This window comes from Pelophylax lessonae (assembly GCF_965119305.1).
Source record: "Pelophylax lessonae genome assembly, chromosome: 1".
In the NCBI taxonomy this organism is placed as follows: Eukaryota; Metazoa; Chordata; class Amphibia; order Anura; family Ranidae; genus Pelophylax; species Pelophylax lessonae.
The window spans coordinates 879,335,068-879,356,876 of record NC_138768.1 but is presented as its reverse complement, the minus strand read 5'-3'; the positions used below and the strand labels follow the sequence as shown (position 1 = coordinate 879,356,876).

The 21,809-nt window shown below is 41.8% G+C and overlaps 1 protein-coding gene across 1 annotated transcript in view; it reads right to left on the bottom strand.

Annotated features, from left to right (window-relative positions):
• Window positions 1-2,202: 2,202 nt before the first annotated feature.
• Window positions 2,203-21,809, bottom strand: part of LOC309562021 (receptor-type tyrosine-protein phosphatase T-like) — a gene marked incomplete at its 3' end in the record, with an annotated part of 106,741 nt that continues 87,134 nt past the window's right edge. The window contains exons 6-7 of the mRNA XM_082266119.1: window positions 17,382-17,463; window positions 2,203-2,473 (exon numbers count right to left, since the gene is read on the bottom strand). Of these exons, the coding sequence (XP_082122245.1) occupies window positions 2,203-2,473; window positions 17,382-17,463 (353 nt within the window). The remainder of the gene's footprint in view (window positions 2,474-17,381; window positions 17,464-21,809) is intronic.

Here is a 21,809-nt window from a genome sequence, read left to right as displayed (position 1 = left end):
TCTTTTTCGGTCTTTTACTCTAACATGCATGGGTTACCTCATGGTAACCATGTGAATCCAGCCTAGATGTATTTTTCAATAGAACATTAATCAGTCTTTATCTTAGCCAACTGTCAGTCTCTATGCTGCCTAATTCTGACTGGGAGAGGGAGCGGCAGCACTTTAAGCCAATCAGGGCTTACTAGATTGCACTTTAAACAAGGAGACAGCTGATTAGATGTGAGCATACCTCATCGGTGTGTTTCTTTTCCTTACTATCCTATCACAGTCTGGGGTGGTCCTTGACTAAGCTCTATTGCCTTAAAGTGATTCTAAAGTCAGAAGGTTTGTTATCCTAATGCATTCTATGGGCAGGGCGGGGCTGAGCCATGGCTCTGTGTTTGAATGGACACACAGAGCAGCAGCTGGGCTTGGGTGCCCCCATAGCAAACTACTTGCTGTGGGGGCACTCGGCAAGAGGAAGGGACCAGGAGCGCGGGTGAGGGACCCGAGAAGAGGAGGATCCGGGCTGCAGGTAAGTAAAACAGTAAACTAAAAAAATAAATTTGCCTCGGGTACACCAAACCTGGGAACCCACCAAGAGGGAGTGATGAGGCTCTAAAAGCACTCTAGAAAGTCAAGACCTCTTGTCCTCTTACAGATAAAAGGAGAACAGTTGGGACTTTGAGTGAGAGACGTGATACGGCCAGCAGGAAACAATTGACATATTTATTAGTACATATCAACATGTTGAGAGAGCTGATAAGTGATCCCACAGTCCAATTGCATAGAAATCAACAGAGTGGAATTCCATATATGATAGAGTATTAAGGAGTATACACAACATCACAGACTGAGTCCAAGTAGTAGTAGAGTAGTAGTAGAATTTAAAACATCATGACCTCAACGCGTTTCGTGGCCCAAATCGCCACTTCATCAGGAGAAGATGTAAATAAAATCTAAAAGGAAACATATAGCGAAATTGACACGGTGCTAATAATACGAATTGGAAAAAAGGGGGGGAGGGGAGGGGGCAGAACCCCATACATACCCACACTTATATTGGGCTCAGATGGTGGGTGGAAAGGAGAGTGGATGTGGCCCCATGAGTTCCCCCCTGGGAGCTGAGGGCACACAAGGCCGGCGGGCCAAGCAGAGCGCGCCGCACACATGATGGGTGTGGGCTGGGTGGATATGATGAAAGATCAAGGATATGTAGCAGCATGGAAGGATATCTGTCAATAAATATATATATATAATAGTAATGTAGTAATACAGAGTATAGTGAGTAGGAGTCACCATAGTGCTGCTACAGAATGAAATAAAAAGAATGAGAAATTATGTATAATGATATATGATCATGTTATGTGGTTATAGCATAAATAAGTAAAGGATATGTGGTCGTATAGTGTAGCATAATGGGTAAAAGATATCAAATCGTGTATAGTGGTATAACATAGATGGGTGAAAAATATATTTAAAAGTGCATTGTAATATAGCATAAATGGATGAAGGATGTGTTATCATATATTGTAGTTCTAGCATAATTGGGTATAGGATATATGATTATGTGTTGTAGTATAACATAAATAGATAAAGGATATATGATTGTGTATTGTAGTTGTAGCATAAGGGGATGAAGGATATGAGATCGTGTATAATAGTATAGCACGAATGGGTAAAGGAATAGGATGTGACCGCCTCCAAGAAAATAAGTGAACAACCATGCGATAAAGTGAAGCATGGTATAAATGAAGACCCAAACCAAGGAAGCAGAGGGTTGAAAAGTGGTGTGACTGAGGAGAAAGCCTGAAACAGGGAAGACGAATGGAGGAATGGTGATGATAGGTGATACCAGAGAGAAAAGCCCAGGCTCCAATTATGGTGCTCCGCATCCGCCAGGAAACCGCCAGATAATGTGAGCCCAGCGTCATGCTCAGTGCAGGGGAGGGACAAATAGGAACGGTGCACGCCAGCAGGCACGGCCGCCCCATATGCTGTCTCATATGCACACTGAAGGAGGAAACCTCTTGTCCTCTTACAAAACAGAACTCAATGTAATACACTTCTATAGGAACCATGACAAGCTAAATAGGTTAGCTTATTGACTTGTACTTGGATTCATATTCACGCCTAAAGTCTGTAATTATAATTTCCACTACAAGCTCCAGAAAAACAGAGACTATCAGACCTCATTCATGGCACTCACATACCAGGAAGACATCAATATAGACATACGTCATTCCAGCGGCTGGTGACCCGAATGTAGATAGCGTAGTTGTGGTTGGAGATAAGAGGAGCATTGTAAAACCCATTATAATGGTGGTTATCCCCCAGGATGAAGGTTCTGGGTCCAGTGAGGGTCTCTGCAGGAAGGACAGCCGCAGTATAACGGATCGGAGTCCAGCTGGAGTTGTACGGGGTGTTCTTGAAATTCAGACACTCCTTTGTTGAATTTCCTTCCTGACCACCAAAGACAATTATTTCATAAGATCTGGAGGCAGAAAAGACCGAAATAATCTCAGCTGTGCAATATAATGTGTGCGTTTATCTCTGCTGTCCTTAGTATAAATCTTTTCCAACCTTAATTACTATATCTACACAGATAAAATGCATTAACTGTAAACGCATCATATTTCAGGAACATTTTATTACAAACATTGCAGAATTTAAGGGAGAAACATGTAAAAAGACAGATGCTCCCTTGTTGGATCCACGCAGGGGTGCTGTGTTTAGATCAAAAAGACCCGTGGCTTCTATATGTACCCTAATATGAAAGTTGAGGGACTAGTACAAAAAAATACAATAAAGAGTAGATGAGGTTTTTTTGTCCCCTTATTATCTCTCACCCTTCTCCTTTCAATTTTTGGCCCTCCTAGTTTTTGGTCTTGTCTCCTGTACGCTCTCTTAGAATTAAATCATTAGTACTCAAATGAATAGCAGCACAATTTGAATGAGACAAAAGTACCCTGCATCTTCACTGCATCCAGAATTCCACTAGTTGTAACTGTAAGACCCCTTTAAACCCGGCCAGGGATATGTGGTAACCTACACCATTCATGTTAAAGCGGAGTTCCGGGCACAAAAACAATTTTTTTTTTGTGCCCCTCCGCTAGGTAGACCTCACCTGAAAAGGAATTGGATAGTTATTTTTATTTTTTTTGTTTACTCACCTTTTTATTGAAGATCGTAAATACTCACCTCTGACTGCTTCCTCCCTCGGAGCCGCAGCTCACCCCGTCACTTCCTGCCTCGCTATGATTCATATCAATGCGACGGCACCGGCCCCGCTCGTCATTTCCGGGCGACGCCGCATTCCCCTGCTAAACAGCTTCTGGGCATGCCGCGCCGGAAGTGACGAGAGGGGCCGGTGCGGCGCATTCTGGGACAAGAAGACGCGGAAGAAGACAGAGAAGAGGACCACGCCGGCTTCAGCTGCCCACAACAGAGATGGAAACGCTGTGGAAGAAATTTTATAAGTAAGTATTTCTTCTAAAAGGTAAGTGCGAACCGGGACAGATCAGAGGCTAGCCATTGTGGAATGTGCTAGCCCTGACTGTCCCGGGGGTATGTTCAGTAAAAAATCATTTCTGTGCCCGGAACTCCGCTTTAAGGTGTGTTATTTTGCACATTGACACACATTGTGTTAATGAAGCCCATTTATATTTGAATGGGCTGCCAACGCACCCCAATCCAAAATTCACAAAGTTTGTGACTCTTTAGTGCCTCCACTAGAAGGGCCTTGGGCGGGCAAGGCCCTTCTAGATGGAGGTATACCTTGTCCCAGGTTATATCATACTTATGCTCTAGTGGAAGTAGTGTAGGACAGGAGAAAGAAAGAATATCCAACAGGATCAAAAGGGGCTCCATCAGCTACCAGTCACTGGGTGGACCTGAGCATCCAAGTGCCTCTGCTTCCACCAGAGCAATGCAGCTACAAAATTGAAGGTTCATTTGTGATTAGGTTTTAGTTCTGATTCTACCATAGAGTGGTTTAGGCCTACATGGCTTCCAGTCACTCAACCTATATAGTGAGACAGTAAACTCGAGGCCTCAGCTCCAGCCCTGCGGTCTATCACACTAGGCACTCAGCTTTCTCTTTAGAACCATCTCTTCCCTAGGAAAGGACAGCGACTGACTCTTTCTCTTCCCAAAGGAAGAACTGAAGGAAGATCCTTTCTAGAACAGAACTCAGCTAGATTGTCAGAGGCTGATCCAATCCACTGATAAACTCACCACTGGTCGACTAGCTGGCAAGACAGACTGAACTGTCTGCACCACTCCTCACAGGATGCTTGAGCTCCATCAACAGAGTGACTGGCTGGAACATGAAAGTGAAAGTCCCTTTCCAGATGGCATCAGGAGTAGAGAAGGGCCGAATTACCCCCTGTTGGGTTTGCAGCAGAACTTTTGAACACCACAAAAGTTTTGAACTGAATAACAAGCCTTATTGAAGTCTATGGGACCTGAACTGGGAAAATCAAAAATGCCAATTTTGAAGACTTATATGCAAGTAATTGGGCATACAATGGTTATGGGGGTCCAGGGACTGCCCTGGGGACATCAATAGTAGTAGTAATAGTAATAATAGTTAATATAGTATTAATGAAAACATTTTTGTAAAAAACATAATTTTGAAATGAGCAGTGATTTACTGATGCCTAAAGTGAAAGCATAAAAATGAGAAATAACAATAAAAAATTAAATATTTCTTAAAATATAGTGCCTGGGGGGAGGGGGGTCCCCTTAGTCTGCCTGTAAAGTGGCACATCTGTATCGTGTATAGAAGCTGCTGCAGCAATAATGACATTTATAAAGCCATAAAAATTAAATTTTCCCTGCAAGCTTTCTTTATTTTGGAAAAAACGGCTTGAGGAGCCAGTCTGTATGATGAGGCCACAATTTAGTGCACTCGGAACAAGAATATAGATTTTTTTGGATAAATTGTGGTGTCTCTTTCGCATACTTTGGATAGAAGTAATAAGTGCGAAAAAATTGGGCTTTGGGTGTTGGTGGTGCCTTAACAATGTAACCCTTTAGAGGTACTCTTCATAAAAGAAAGAATTGGCCTTGCTGTCAAAAATTGAAATGATATGCACCTGTCAAACAGGTGCGGAAAAATTGGTCTTTGGGTGTAAATTGTGCCCATGAAACCTACACCAAAAAATGTCTTCCAGATAAAATCAACACCCACAAAGCTAGGCAGCCTAGAAGTCTTGCAGAGATTCCACATCCTAAAATCACGTAATTAACTACATCGGCATCAGGGGCTTCATAGCTGATGCTAATCCAGGACTGGTTTATCTTGATAAATGTCAGCCGGTCCACGGAGTCTGTGGACAAACACGCTCTCATCTGTCACAAAACCTCCGGCAGCACTGAATGCCCATTGGGCAAGCTCTGGCCAGTGGTCTTTTATCATAAACCAGTAACCCAGTGGATCGTCAACTGGAAAGCTCTCCATGTCTGTCTTCACCCCTAGATAACCGTCCACCATATGATACAGATGGTGCCGATGGAATGTTGAAGCTAACAGCCCTAGGCGCTGAGGGCTAAAAAATTTTGAAATGCATCACACCGCTCCTCTCTTAACCAACAGAAGCCTCAAAACTATGTTTTCCACCAGACTGTAACCTACCAGAGTTGGGAAAGGTGTAACATAAAATCCTCTTTAAGGTGTCCTCAAAAGATTTCCTCTTCTGCTCCGTCTGTGGGGACAGGATGAGTTCTTAGACGTTCCCCTTGCAACGGTGGTCAAGGAGGGTTGCCAACCAATAGTGATCCTTATAGTTGATGCCACGTATTCTCGGGTCCTTTTGCAGGCTTTAAAGCATGAGGGAGGCCATGCACTGCAAGTTTGCAAAGGCATGAGAAGCAGACTCCTAAGGGTCACTGATGATTACAGTATCTGGAACTGCCACCTCTCAGGCACATACTACTCCCAAGGGTTTTGTGTATGGAAAATCATCTGTTAAGGGTTGACATATGTTTTGCTCTGCTTCAATGCCTCCAAAATTGCCAGAATCCTCCTCCTCTCCCTCCTCCTCCCTCTCCTCTTGTGTGTTCTGTGGTGTGGCAAGAATGGTTTCTACATAAAGCGTTTCTTGAGAGGAAAGGAAGTCCTCCTCATCCTCTTGCTGCTCTGCCTCGAGTGCCCTGCTTATAATGCCATGCAGAGTCTGCACCAGCAGAAACACAAAGGATTTTTACACTGATTTATGCATTGTCAAGGCTCACCATAGTTGTCGCCTCCTCAAATGGTGACAGTACAGTGCATGCATCCTTTATCAGCAGCCATTGGCGTGGGGAAGAAATCCAAGCTGGCCTGAGCCTATCATTGTGCCATACTCACACAGGTACTCGTTGATGGCCATCTGCTGTATGTGCAGTCGCTGCAGCATTGCCAAAGTCGAGTTCCACTTGGTAGGCATGTCACAAATCAGGCAGATTACGGGCAGGCGGAATTCCCGCTGAATTTCAACCCACCGAGCACTGGCTGTGTATGACTACCTGAAATGCCTACAGATTCTAATGGCCTGCTTTAGCAGATCTTCCAACCCTGGGTACCTATTTAAGAAATGCTCCATCACCAAATTGAGGACATGTGACAGGCATGGCACATGTGTCAACTTTCACTGTCTAAGGATGGACAGAAGGTTTGTTTCATTATTGCACACCACCATTCCTTGCTCTAGCTGGCGTGGGATGAATCACCTCTGAGCCTGCCCCTGCAGAGCTGCAAGAATCTTTCCTCCAGTGGGGCTCCTGTCCCCTAAACACACCAGCTGAAGCACTGTATTGCACCTTTTAGCCTGACTCATTGAATGGCCTCTTGAACAATTAGGGGGTACTTGTGACTCAGAGGACAATTCAGCAGAGGAGGGCATGGAGATGGAGAAGGAGGAGGAGGAGGGGGTGGAGCTGAAAAATCTTGCATAATCACCACTAGCTGTATGGAGACAACAAGCTGCCATATTGAGCCCTGTCCTGCATCCTTCCAGGTTGCAAGCAGAGTTACCCAGTGTGCTGAGAACGGAATATATCATCATTGACCATGCTTGCCGGACTTCGTGTCAGCAGTAACGTGGACCTTGCAGCTGACTGTGTATAAAGTCAGATGTAACCAGACCTATGGAGAACCTATGCGTGAAATAATGGTGTAAGCTGCCTCCAACCTACCTCTTAAATAGAGGTATATATGTATAAATTGTGGTATGGTGTTGGTATGTGGCGCTACCACTTTAGAGGGATTGTAGGATCACCAGCTCGCCATAACACTTCCTCGTTCCACCGCTGGATCCTGCGCACAGGAAGTGATGTGTGACGCTGTAACTCCTTCCTACGCGTTTCGTCACTTACGACGTTATCTGGAGCGGCCTCATCCACATAGTGGATACTCAAAATTAGTATCCAGCACGCTGGCACTTTTATTTGTTTTTCAATTCAAACATGTTGCACTTTGTATACCGTTTATATAGAAATATATGATAATATCCAGCACGCTGGCACTTTCCTGCTACTGAGCACAGTGCACTTTATGCAATATATGAAATACTCACAAGATAGTATTTAATGTGGTTTATACAGGGTTATACCACTTAAGCACCTCACATTTTTTTCATATGTTTTTCATATGTTATTAATGTATGCTGTATGTATTGAGAGATCACATTACATATGACTATTGTGGCATATTGAGTGACCATATTGCATACCTTGAGACATTTCACCTCTTACTGCTTATGATTACCAACTTTACACAATCCCTCTAAAGTGGTAGCGCCACGTACCAACACCATACCACAATTTTTACTTGCAGCTGACTGCCTTGCCCAACAATGCTACAACATTGCCTTCCACGTGATGGTACAGAGCTGGAATGGCCTTACGTGAAAAGAAATAGCGACTGGGAACATGCCATTGTGGTACAGCACATTCTTCAAATTCACGGGAGGGGGCAGAATCCACCAGATGGAAAGGTAGGAGTTGTAAAGCCAGCAGCTTAGACAAACTCGAATTTAGACGCTGGGCATGTGGGTGGCAGTGAATGTATTTCTCCTATTTTCGCTGCAGCAGATGGGGCAGAGAAATGTGCCAGCTATAGTCTACAGCTGGTGGTGTGCTACTGGCAGATCTGCTGTAAGGACCTGGGACACCCAACGCTATACCATTATCCCTGTCAGTGGAGGCTGCCGAGAGGTTATGAGGTATAACAGGGGATTCAAACGACAATCACAAGGGCGCACTGGCCTAGTGCATTATCCTCAATAGAGGTTTTATTGAATAAAAGGTATAAAAACACTCACAGAGTCTTGGTATAAGAATATCAAATGGATATAGTGATATCCGCATCAGAACCAAAGGGTATAGCGTCCTCTGAAGCTAGGCTTACATGTTTCGAGGCTTCGCCTCTTCCTTTCGCCGTTTTGTTTGTTCTTTGATTTTAGTGGTCCCAGACTACCCTGGTCTTGAAAAGGGGCTGCAAGGCCAAAGCATCCAAATAAAGCAAAGTAGAAGGTCTTCGGTAGCCGCATGAGTGTGGCTGGATGTGGTTTGAAGATTACCTCTAAAAGCACAGGAGATAGGTGTTTTGCACCAATTTTTTGGTTTGGTATAGCAGGGGAAGTGCTCTTGCCAATGGGCTGAGTTGCGGGAGGTTTAATGCCTTGTCAGGCATATGGTACCAAAATGGCTGGTATTTTTGCCTTGCTTGATGTGTTTGAGGCAAAGTTTGCAAATTGCAACAGTGCGATCGGCTGCACATGTGCTATAAAAGGCCCAGACAGCAGAGCTGTGGAAAGTGGGCCAGGAGATAGCAGCTCTACAATCTGGTTGATTAGGGTGGCTGCTCTCTACTCTTCCATGATGGCTGCCTCATTGGGGTTGTGCCTCACCTTCACTTTCCTCCTCTGCTCTATCTGGCACCCAAGTCGCGTCAGTGACTTTATCATCATCATCCCTTCCATCATCATTATCACTGGAGACAACTTGGCAATATGTTGTGGCTGGGGGAACATGACTGCCAATTTGTGTACCGGTGTTCACTCCTCTCTGTAGGCTCATGTTCCCACCTTCCTCAACCTCAGAACCAACATCTGAATCAAGTAATGGCTGTGCATTGTCAAGAAGCAAGTTGCTGACACTGTGCTCAAATAACTCAGCTGACTCCTCTATGCCTGATGCTGGGGCTATGGCAGAAGTAGCTGTGGAAAAGGAGGCAGAATAAGCCACTCTGGCAGCTGCAGTAGACTGCGCTCTAGTCCCTGCTTGGGTGACAGAGGATGAGGATGGTTTAGTTTAGATGTTTGGTGCACTGAAATATACTGCGTTATACTTGCACTAATGCGCTGAAATATACTACATTAAACATGCACTAGCGCACTGAAATATACTGTGTTAAAACATGCAGTAACGCACTGAAATATACTGTGTTAAATGTGCACCAAGGCACTGAAATATACTGCGTTAAATGTGCAGTAATGCACTAAAATATACTGCGTTAAATGTGCAGTAACACACTGAAATATACTGTGTTAAACATGCAATATAGCACTGAAATATACTGCGTTAAATGTGCAGTAATGCACTAAAATATACTGCATTAAATGGGCAGTAACACACTAAAATATACTGCACTGCTATATACTGTGTTAAACATGCACCAACGCACTGAAATATACTGCGTTAAACGGGTGCTAATGCACTAGAATATGCAGTGCTAAACTTGCAGTAACTCACTGAAATAAACTGTGTTAAACATGCACTAACACACTGAAATATACTGCGTTAAACAGGCACTAACACTAAAATATACTGCTTTAATCATGCACTAATGCACTGATATATACTACTAAAGTATAAATGAACAGTCGCATTACTCTAACACTGCACTATCACTAGACACACCCTAAACGAATACTCTACGCTGACAATAGAATCAGAATAGCACACTATAGCACACTAACGCTCTAGTAGCACGCTCTCTCCATGCCGATATCACACTGCAAATGGCCGCTATTGAAAGAATAGTTTTATAGTGTGGGGTGGGACTAAGAGCAATGAGCCATGATTGGGCACAGTCATCATTACTTTCTCCAATCATGGCTCTGACAGTGCTCTGTGCCCTGATTGGGCAAAGATTTCATTGCTTCAGCCAATCAGGGCTTCCAATGCACTGTGCGGTGACAATTCAGGTGTTCGTCGAATATACCAATGTTTGAACTCATGCTTCAGCTGAACCATTTGCCCAACTCTAATGAGGAGAAGGTGTTTGCATGTGTCAATGTGCAGAACTAGGGTCATTACCAGTCAGTTTAGTGTGCTAATTCACAAGGTCATGCAGAGTGGATGTATGTGTGTACAAGTGCACTGGCATGCATGCCTTACTCCAATCTTCACCTATTTAAGAAACAGAGCCGAGTTAGGAAGTTGATGGATGCTCTGCAGCTGTTATCTTGCAACTTGAACCCTAAACCTGTTCCTGAAATCTGCTTCCCCATTGTTGATCCAGCTTGCCCTTGGCCTTTACTCTATTCTGTCACCTTGTTAGTTCCTAACCATGTGAAAAAACTAATTTATACCCGCGCTTATGGAATAAAATAGCTAAATTATAAATCTCCGAGTGATCAAATGGTGTATAAATTCAGTGCAAAGAAATAGTGTAATTATAAATGAGCAGCTGCTGCGACACTAAGAAAATCTTAGGAATGATATACAACACAAATTTAGAACAGCGCTAGCCCTTAAAATTGTATAAATGAGTAAATAAATAACACTAGGTAGCTCCTAGGTAAAAAATGTGACACTCTCAAGTAAAAAAAAGGTGAATATTAAATTTTGTTAAACAATTTTTAAAAGCAACTATAAATTAGATATTGTAAAAATGACAATATTTCAGTGCTAAATTACATATATGATTATAAAAAGCTGTGAAATCGTGCTATAGTCCACAAAAATTATGAAATGATAACCCTAAGGTGATCAAAGTAAGGTGCTCCGGTGCCGGTTAAACAATAAAGTGCTCCAAGGTGAAAAGGTGCCCCTCTTGGTTCGCTACTCACCACAACGCCAATATTTTAGAGCCTCAACAGTATTGCAAATAAGCCTTGACACCAGGATAATTTCCTCTGTACGCCTTTCACTGTAAATATGGGTCCGCTTGCGCATCCACCATTGAAAGAAATAAAGGGCGTATATAGTGAAGTATGTACGTATGGGTTTATTTCTGTTTAGCAGCCAAATGCATACTTACAGAAAGTACAAAATAATTAGGCATATACAAGTAGTGCCTCGTGGTTACGCCGCTCGGCATGCGTTCCACGGACAGGAAGTGATGGACCGGAAGTGACGTGCCACTCCGTGCGTGACAGGAAGTGCGTCAACGCGTTTCGCCGTAAGTTCCGGCGTTTTCAAAGACATCATTTCCTGTTTACATCGGCCTTTTATATGATAGGCAACCAGTCGTCATATCCGGATATCATATTATTTCAGAACTTAATCTTGCAAGAAACGTAGCAAATCATCTATACAGTATCCAGATTGGTATATTGGCACTACCAACCGGCATTTTCCATTTGCAACTTATATTTTAATTGAAATATTAGATAAATTGCGGTATGTAAATTCCGGATTTCACTTCCTGTTTACATCAAATCGACATATTAAAACATATATTTTATTTGGCACATTGGCTATTAAAATTGTGATATAAAACACACATTGCAATCATAAAAATGAACTTATAAATGAGAATAAATAGATAAAAAATACCCAATGAAAATTTATTTATATTAATTTTAAAATTCAATTATTTGCTAAAAGTTATTATATCAGATGAATTTGTGGAGAAATAAATATCATTATTATTATATATATGTTATGGATTCCATTTAGTTAACATTACAATTACTTTAAATATTAAAAAATAAAAATTATAAAAAGATTTGACATTATTGTTATATTGTTTGTTTATTATACATGTAGGGGATAATTTCATTAGTCAATATCTATATTGACAGACTTTGAATACTATTACAATTGGAGGATGTTTAAAGTACAGTGATATTCTATATATTCAATTTTAAAATTATGATCTGAATTTTTTTTATTTTTTTATTTTTAATTGGACCTAAATTAAATCAACTTAGATTATAACAACAAATTAATTTATATGTGGAATCTATAGGAGGTGTGATGGGAATGGAATTCTTTTGTTTCATGCGTATGTTATAGGGAAAAGGAAGGGGGGGAGGAAAGAAGGCAGAGAGATGGACTTCTTGTATATACTTGGGTTACCAGTTGGATAGAAAACAATTGACATCAATATCCACGTTTAACCCCTTTGGTTTTAATGTCTCTAAACGATGGATCCATTGCGTCTCATTCTGTGATATAGCTTTTTTTAGGTTGCCGCCCCTCCAATGGGGTTCAATTTTATCGATACCACAGAAAGTTAAAAAGGCAGGGTTGCTCTGGTGCGCTAACTTAAAATGATGGGAGAGACTGTGGTTTTTGAACCCTTTTTTAATATTTGAAACGTGTTCTCTGAGTCTTGTTCTTAGTTCTCTTGTAGTTCTACCCACGTACTGAAGCCCACAAGGACATGAGAGAAGGTAAGTTACATGGGTAGAGGCGCACGTAATGAATTTATTAATTTTATAGGTTTTACCATTATAAAAAGATTTAAAATCACTACTTTTCCTTTTTCTGTATCTCGAGATTCTGCAGATCACGCACCTCCCACAGCTAAAAAAGCCCACCTGATCTAAAAACGTGCAGGTCTTTATAGGTGGGTTAACTACATTGTGCGCCAATTGTAGCCTCAGGGTCTTGGGTTTCGTATAAATAAATTGCGGTTTTGAGGGTAGAAGGGTCTTTAAAACATTATCTTTTAATAGAAGGTGCCAGTGTTTTTTAAAAATTCTTTCAATTTGGGAGTGCTGTCTTGAAAAACTTGTTAAAAAGGCTAGGCTAAAATCTTTTTCTTTATTTTTCTCCTTTTTCTTGAATAGGTCTTTACTACTAAAGTATAAATGAACATAGGAAAAAGGGTATAAAACCAAAGATCTTTTGCAACTAAAAATAAGGTCAGAAATATGGAACGTAAAGACCTATTCAAGAAAAAGGAGAAAAATAAAGAAAAAGATTTTAGCCTAGCCTTTTTAACAAGTTTTTCAAGACAGCACTCCCAAATTGAAAGAATTTTTAAAAAACACTGGCACCTTCTATTAAAAGATAATGTTTTAAAGACCCTTCTACCCTCAAAACCGCAATTTATTTATACGAAACCCAAGACCCTGAGGCTACAATTGGCGCACAATGTAGTTAACCAACCTATAAAGACCTGCACGTTTTTAGATCAGGTGGGCTTTTTTAGCTGTGGGAGGTGCGTGATCTGCAGAACCTCGAGATACAGAAAAAGGAAAAGTAGTGATTTTAAATCTTTTTATAATGGTAAAACCTATAAAATTAATAAATTCATTACGTGCGCCTCTACCCATGTAACTTACCTTCTCTCATGTCCTTGTGGGCTTCAGTACGTGGGTAGAACTACAAGAGAACTAAGAACAAGACTCAGAGAACACGTTTCAAATATTAAAAAAGGGTTCAAAAACCACAGTCTCTCCCATCATTTTAAGTTAGCGCACCAGAGCAACCCTGCCTTTTTAACTTTCTGTGGTATCGATAAAATTGAACCCCATTGGAGGGGCGGCAACCTAAAAAAAGCTATATCACAGAATGAGACGCAATGGATCCATCGTTTAGAGACATTAAAACCAAAGGGGTTAAACGTGGATATTGATGTCAATTGTTTTCTATCCAACTGGTAACCCAAGTATATACAAGAAGTCCATCTCTCTGCCTTCTTTCCTCCCCCCCTTCCTTTTCCCTATAACATACGCATGAAACAAAAGAATTCCATTCCCATCACACCTCCTATAGATTCCACATATAAATTAATTTGTTGTCATAATCTAAGTTGATTTAATTTAGGTCCAATTAAAAATAAAAAAATAAAAAAAATTCAGATCATAATTTTAAAATTGAATATATAGAATATCACTGTATTTTAAACATCCTCCAATTGTAATATTATTCAAAGTCTGTCAATATAGATATTGACTAATGAAATTATCCCCTACATGTATAATAAACAAACAATATAACAATAATGTCAAATCTTTTTATAATTTTTATTTTTTAATATTTAAAGTAATTGTAATGTTAACTAAATGGAATCCATAACATATATATAATAATAATGATATTTATTTCTCCACAAATTCATCTGATATAATAACTTTTAGCAAATAATTGAATTTTAAAATTAATATAAATAAATTTTCATTGGGTATTTTTTATCTATTTATTCTCATTTATAAGTTCATTTTTATGATTGCAATGTGTGTTTTATATCACAATTTTAATAGCCAATGTGCCAAATAAAATATATGTTTTAATATGTCGATTTGATGTAAACAGGAAGTGAAATCCGGAATTTACATACCGCAATTTATCTAATATTTCAATTAAAATATAAGTTGCAAATGGAAAATGCCGGTTGGTAGTGCCAATATACCAATCTGGATACTGTATAGATGATTTGCTACGTTTCTTGCAAGATTAAGTTCTGAAATAATATGATATCCGGATATGACGACTGGTTGCCTATAATATAAAAGGCCGATGTAAACAGGAAATGATGTCTTTGAAAACGCCGGAACTTACGGCGAAACGCGTTGACGCACTTCCTGTCACGCACGGAGCGGCACGTCACTTCCGGTCCATCACTTCCTGTCCGTGGAACGCACGCCGAGCGGCGTAACCACGAGGCACTACTTGTATATGCCTAATTATTTTGTACTTTCTGTAAGTATGCATTTGGCTGCTAAACAGAAATAAACCCATACGTACATACTTCACTATATACGCCCTTTATTTCTTTCAATGGTGGATGCGCAAGCGGACCCATATTTACAGTGAAAGGCGTACAGAGGAAATTATCCTGGTGTCAAGGCTTATTTGCAATACTGTTGAGGCTCTAAAATATTGGCGTTGTGGTGAGTAGCGAACCAAGAGGGGCACCTTTTCACCTTGGAGCACTTTATTGTTTAACCGGCACCGGAGCACCTTACTTTGATCACCTTAGGGTTATCATTTCATAATTTTTGTGGACTATAGCACGATTTCACAGCTTTTTATAATCATATATGTAATTTAGCACTGAAATATTGTCATTTTTACAATATCTAATTTATAGTTGCTTTTAAAAATTGTTTAACAAAATTTAATATTCACCTTTTTTTTACTTGAGAGTGTCACATTTTTTACCTAGGAGCTACCTAGTGTTATTTATTTACTCATTTATACAATTTTAAGGGCTAGCGCTGTTCTAAATTTGTGTTGTATATAGTTCCTAACCATGACTTGTCTCTGCTGATTTCTGGTTTGACCTCAGCTAATTCCTGATCGCAGCTTGTCTCTGCTGATTCTTGGTTTGACCTTGGCTAGATCCTAACCAAGGTTTTTCTCTGCTGATTCCTGGTTGTACCTTGGCTAGTTCCTGATTAGTGATGAGCTTCGTGTTAGTTCGACTCGAACTCTGCCTGTTCGCTCGTTCGCCGAATTGCGAACAAATGGGCTTCTTTGCAGGAACTTCGAGTCCCCGCATCCATAATTAATTTAATAGGTTTTATTTAATATCCATAATTAATATGAATCATCCGCTGGCCAGGAAAGCAAACCCACAGCCTCTCCCTTGCAAGCCCATTATTCTACCAGCTACGCCACCGAGGCAGCTGAGTAACTTAAGACTCTCTCTGCCTAACAATTCTCTATCTGTGTTTGACAGCTCTTATAGGGCTCTGACATCACCAGCGCCCCATAATCCACTGCTCAGGAGCAGTGAATAAATTACTGACGTCACTTCAGAAGGGGCGGGGACAATTAATAGGTTTTAATTAAATTCCATAATTAATATTAATCACCCGCTGGCCTGGGGATTCAAACTCACAGCTACGCCACCGAGCCAGCTGATTAACCTTGGACTCTCTCTGGCTAAATAACTTCTATCTGACGTCAGTAATTTATTCACTGCCCCTAAGCAATGGATTATGGGGCGCTGGTGACGTCAGAGCCCTATAAAAGAGCTGTAAAACTCAGATAGAAGTTAGTTAGCCAGAGAGAGTCCAAGGTTAATCATCTGCTTATTTGGCCTAGCTGGCAGAATAACGGGCTTGCAAGTAAGAGGCTGTGAGTTTGAATCCCTAGGCCAGCAGGTGATTAATATTAATTATGGATTTTAATTAAAACCTATTAATTGTCCCCGCCCCGACATCAGAGCCCTATAAAAGAGCTGTGAAACTCAGATAGAGAATTGTTAGGCAGAAAGAGTTTTAGGTTACTAGGTTACTCAGCTGCCTCAGCTGGTAGAATTATGGGCTTGCAAGTGAGAGGCTTGTGGGTTCGTAATCCCTGGCCAGCGGGTGATTAATAGTCACTTACATTTAAGCCTTTGAAATTAGGACCTGTGATTTTTCATGTTCGTATGTTCACTAGAACATTTCACCTGTTTGCGAACCGAACAGGGGGGTGTTCGGCTCATCACTATTCCTGAACATTGCTGATCTTCTGGTGTGATTTTGGCTTGCCTCCTGATCATGACCTTACCTTCTACCTGCCTGCTTTCTGTCTCCTTGGCTACTGATCACTGCCTGTCCAAACCTTGCTTTCAGCCTGATATGGGTCCCAGTGCCCCAGCCAGGTGCCTTCTTGTCTACCTGCTCTTGCCTTACAGCAAGCCTGTCTTTAGAAGAAAGCTTTTGTGGATTGCACTTCTGGCACCCATGCCACACTTTGCCCTCTTGTTCCCTGTGCTATACCCCAGGGGTGTCTGGACCATAGGTGTAAAGGAACCCCTCTCGCCATCTCTGCCTACAACCAGGTATGGGATAGCTTCTGAGAACCAAATTCCACAGGAGGCATTGCAGAACATCAAAACACTTCAATACTAGAAACAGCTGTAAAACACATCTGCTGATTGATTTAGGAACACATGCAACATCACATCCCCAGTCACATTTTATTTACTCGTAAAAGTGATAAATAGAAAGACTTATTACTTTTATATCAGCAGTGCCTCCAAATGTAGCAATGTTTTGGGTGGGGGGGGGGGGGGGGACACCTCTTGGTCATTACATCCTCTCACACAAGAAGAGGTTATGTACTTATGTTGTATTGAATACCTCCAGCAGTTGAGGAGCAGTGAAGCTACAGTGTCACTCATGGGCCACCAGAAAGGTAAGTATAGATCAATTTCTTTTACAGTTATAGGTTGAGCTTATTTGACCCTTCTGACCCTGTAGTTACAGGAACACATTAAGCAATTGTAAGCAGTTTCTCACCCGATTGGTCCATTCAGACTGAGAACCGGGTGGAGCTGTAAAGTGTAATCACTTATTGTCTTCTCCATGTGAAGAGGAGGATCTGGAAAGGAAAATTCAAAAATCTGATGAGGAAACTGGTCTGCTGTGTGCTAGTAAAGGCTTTCTGACCAATGATGATCAGGAAATTGTACACTGTAGAATTGTTTTATATAAGGATTAAACTTTGTAAATTATATAAAATATCTGAAATAATTTATTACATTACAATTATTAAATGTGCTGAAAATTAGCGTAAACCGAGAGACATCCTTTGCATCCCTGCATTCATTTATAATGTGGCCATTGAATGAAAATGGAGTTTGATGGATTCTGGAGGAATCGGTTCCCAGTGGGATCACTGAATTATCACTTTTCTGATATTCCCATCCTGCTGCTCATATCTGAACATGTTCAATTGGAGACAGCTCTGCCCATTTGTTTACTTCTGTCCAATATTTATCTAGTGATGCGACGTGCTAATCTCAATCATCTAATTTTCAATGGTGTCCCCTTGGATTGTAAATGTATACAGGCAAGTGCTTTCTAGACTGCTAGATTATATTATTTTTTACTCTGCTCTCTAATAGTATGTACTGTATGATTTAACTGTAGTCTCTGTGTAGCGATTACTCCCAGGTCTTCCCAACTTCAGCCCCGCAGCCAGGCACACAGTAATTTCCACAGCCAGGTGCAAATACTTTCACTGATTTCTTCAAGGACCATTTTAGGGGATGTTGTTTTTGTTGTTTTTATATTTGGAGAACTTGGATAGGGTTATCGAAGTGGTGGGATTCTCCAAGAATAAGAACTATGTACACTGAGGACTTAATCTTCCTTTCTTGCTTTAGTAGTAGAACCAGTAGAGAAAATTACCATTTCTTAGTGGACAATATCTGGACAGCGCTCTTCAGCAATCTAGACAGAACACTTCAGGACCACCATCTTCCCTTTAAGCTGACTATAATTAGGCACCAGAAGGGTTGCTAGAGCACAAGGTCCCCATGATCCAGCAATGTCTGTGCTCACAAGGCCTAAGGACAGATGGATGCTGCCTCTTCCAAGCCACACCTTCCAGTGATACCAGACAGATCTATGGAAGACAGCTCCTCACCTATGGCCTCCTTCTGCAGCTTGTGCCTCCCCCAGGCTGGACTCCTCCACTCTGGGACAAGTCCCAGAAATCTAGGTGCTCCACGAATAAATGCAGTCATCCAGCCAGCCTTCAAAGCCTGCCTCTCTGAGATAGGCCGGTGTAACGTAAGAATTACCTACTCCGTGAGAAAAACCTACCCCTCGTAACTTCCGGCCAGGAACAGCTGAGCAGCGCAGCAGTGCGCATGCTCACAGCCCCGGAGACCTAATGGAAGAGCTGAGGATCAGACTAGTGCGCATGCGCACTAGTCTGAAACGATCTCGGTGTCCGTTAAAAAAACCTACTGACGCGGCGGTGACATAAAATAGCTGTGCTGTACTATGAGTCATCTCCGCTCCTGTCCCTGTCGCTTCCCTGATCTTGGCTACTAAATATAAAAGCGTCTGGCGGCTCCGTGATTTATCTTTTCATACAGCCGCTGCCGCTTTTATATTTAGTAGCCGAGAGCAGGGAAGTGACAGGGACAGGAGCGGAGATGACTCATAGTGCAGCACAGCTGTTTTAATGTAACTGCTCGTGTTACACAGACTGCCGTGAACCGGAAGTGACGGGGGTAGGTTTTTCTCACGGGTAGGTAATTCTCACGGAACACCGGAACTGTATCAATACTCATGCTGCCATCTGCATATCTTCACACCTATTATCTAGAAATAGTTATGTACCGAATGGTTCCCGGCGAACTTCGAACGTTCGCGTTTGCCGCTGCGGGCGAACATATGCGATGTTCGGTCCGCCTCCTATACATCATCATTGAGGCAAACTTTGACCCTGAATCTCACAGTCAGCAGACACATTCCAGGCCAATCAGCATACCTCCCTCCCACACCCTCCCACCTCCTATAAATAAGCAAGGGCAGCATCCATCTTAGATCATTTCTGTGTTACTGAGAGCAGGGAAAGTGCTGCTGTTGCTGTTATAGCTAGGGACAGTTGTTAGTCAGTGTTCCCGGGCTTGTTAGCCAGTGTTCTTGGTACACTCCTGCTGTAAGGACAGCACCCCAAAAAGCCCTTCCTAGGGCTGGTATTTGAGGTTTTTTTTGGATATATATATATATATCTATTGTCCCCAAAAGCCCTTTTGAGGGCTGGTATTTGAGTATTTTTATATATATATATCTATTGTGCACTGCAGTTACCTGCCCGCTGTGTGTGAGAGGCCACAGACCTACCACAGTCTGTACTGTGTGCACACCACACTCATTTCGGGTGGCACAGGCACAGTACCTTGCATTTTAAAAAATATTTTTTCTTTTCCTCTGACATAATTGCAGTGAGTGCTGTGTCAGGTCCACAGAGTGTACTGTACCCACTGCAGTGCACTGCCCACCACTGATATATATACGGTGGCACAGCATCTTGTTGCAAATTGAAAAAAAAAATATTTTTTATTAATGCAGTTGCCTGGGCTGCCAGTGACTGTCAGGTCCACAGAGTGTACTGTGCCCACTGCAGTGCCACTGCCCACCCACCACTGATATATACGGTGGCAGGCATGACTTTTTTTGGATTAGTGTCTGGGGGGGGTCTAAAAAGCGTACCTGTGAAGTTTCAGCTCTGTAGCATGTCCAGAACAAGAAAAAAAGATCATATAGGTGTAAAAGGGGTTCCCACCATCCCTGCTCTACTGAAAAATGATCTTTTTTTCTGGTTCTGGACATGCTACAGAGCTGAAACTTCACAGGTACACTTTTTAGACCCCCTAGACACTAAATCACACAAAAGAAAGTTCTTAAAAATTGTCATTTTTGATAGAGAGACAATTATTGGAAAAATAAAAAAAATTAAAAAAACTTAAAAAAAAAAATTTCTTTGGATTTATTGCCTGGGGGGGTCTAAAAAGTGTACCTGTGAAGTTTCAGCTCTGTAGCATGTCCAGAACCAGAAAAAAAATAGAATTAGGGTTAGGGCTAGGGTTAGGGTTAGGGTTAGGGCTAGGGCTAGGGTCAGGGCTAAGGTTAGGGTTATTTTTAGTGCTTAGGGTTAGACGGTTAGGGTTAGAGGCGTAGGGGTAGGGTTACTAACTCTAACCCTAAGTATCTTACTGTAACCCTAACCCTAGCCCCTAACACTAAACCTAACCCTAACCCTTAAAGCCCAGTTCCTGTCCCATTTTGGTCGGTTCTGGTCTGTTTGCGGTTGTTTGCGGTGCGTTAAACGGGGAGTTTGGTCTGTCACTGTGAAGCGGGCGTAACCCTTACACTACCTGATCGATACAACATCATACCTGATCGTATACACACACTGGATGTTTTAAAGCACGTTATTCCAAACAATTTAGGAATGTTAGGTGATTTATGCCCTTTATGGAATAAAACCCGACTCTGCGTCAACTACGTAATTTTCCATGGGAGTTTTGCCATGGATCCCTCTCCGGCATGCCACAGTCCAGGTGTTTGTCCCCTTGAAACAACTTTTCCATTACTATTGTGGCCAGAAAGAGTCCATGTGGGTTTTAAAATTCGCCTGCCTATTAAAGTCTATGGCGGTTCGCAATGTTCGCCGGTTCGCGAACATTCGCCGATGTTCGCGTTCGCCGTTCTCGAACGGCGAATTTTATGTTCGCGACATCACTATCTAGAAACATCTCCAGTCTCCTGAATACAGAGGAAGCTTATGCAGACCAGCAGCAGAGTACACAGATCAGAATTTACGAGCAGATTGTGGCTGCAGTGAGCCAAAATACGCTATTTATTTTTTACTTAACCTTGCATACTACACCATGGGGGATCCCCTGTTTGTTCTCTGAGCCCACCAGACCCCACGGACCTCCAGGGAAGGGACTCACAGCCGATCCTGCCACGGACACCAGGGAAGCCCAAGACTCGTGGAACCAGCAAACCAGGACTATACTGTATATAAAGACAGCACCCCTGTTGAAAGGGGAATTCGGAGGGGTGAGTGCATTACCTAGTGGGGGGCCACGGGTATAGGCACTACCAAGGCCCTCACCGGATCCGGTCATTCCACACCGGCAATAACTGGTACTCACGATTGGGCACTGAGCACTGGGAGTAATCTCCCCACTATTAATATTTTTTTTTACTTTATTTCTCATCACCCATGTGTATAATGATTTACTCAGCACAATTAGCACTTTAAATCCTCTGGACAGATGACATCACAATATTATTGATAGTACCCTAATTTTTCTGTACTATCTACACCAATAAGCACACTTACAAATAAAGTCTGTGAAATACACTGAGCACTGTTACAGAAATTTCTTTCATTGAACTAGCACCCAGCACTTTGTA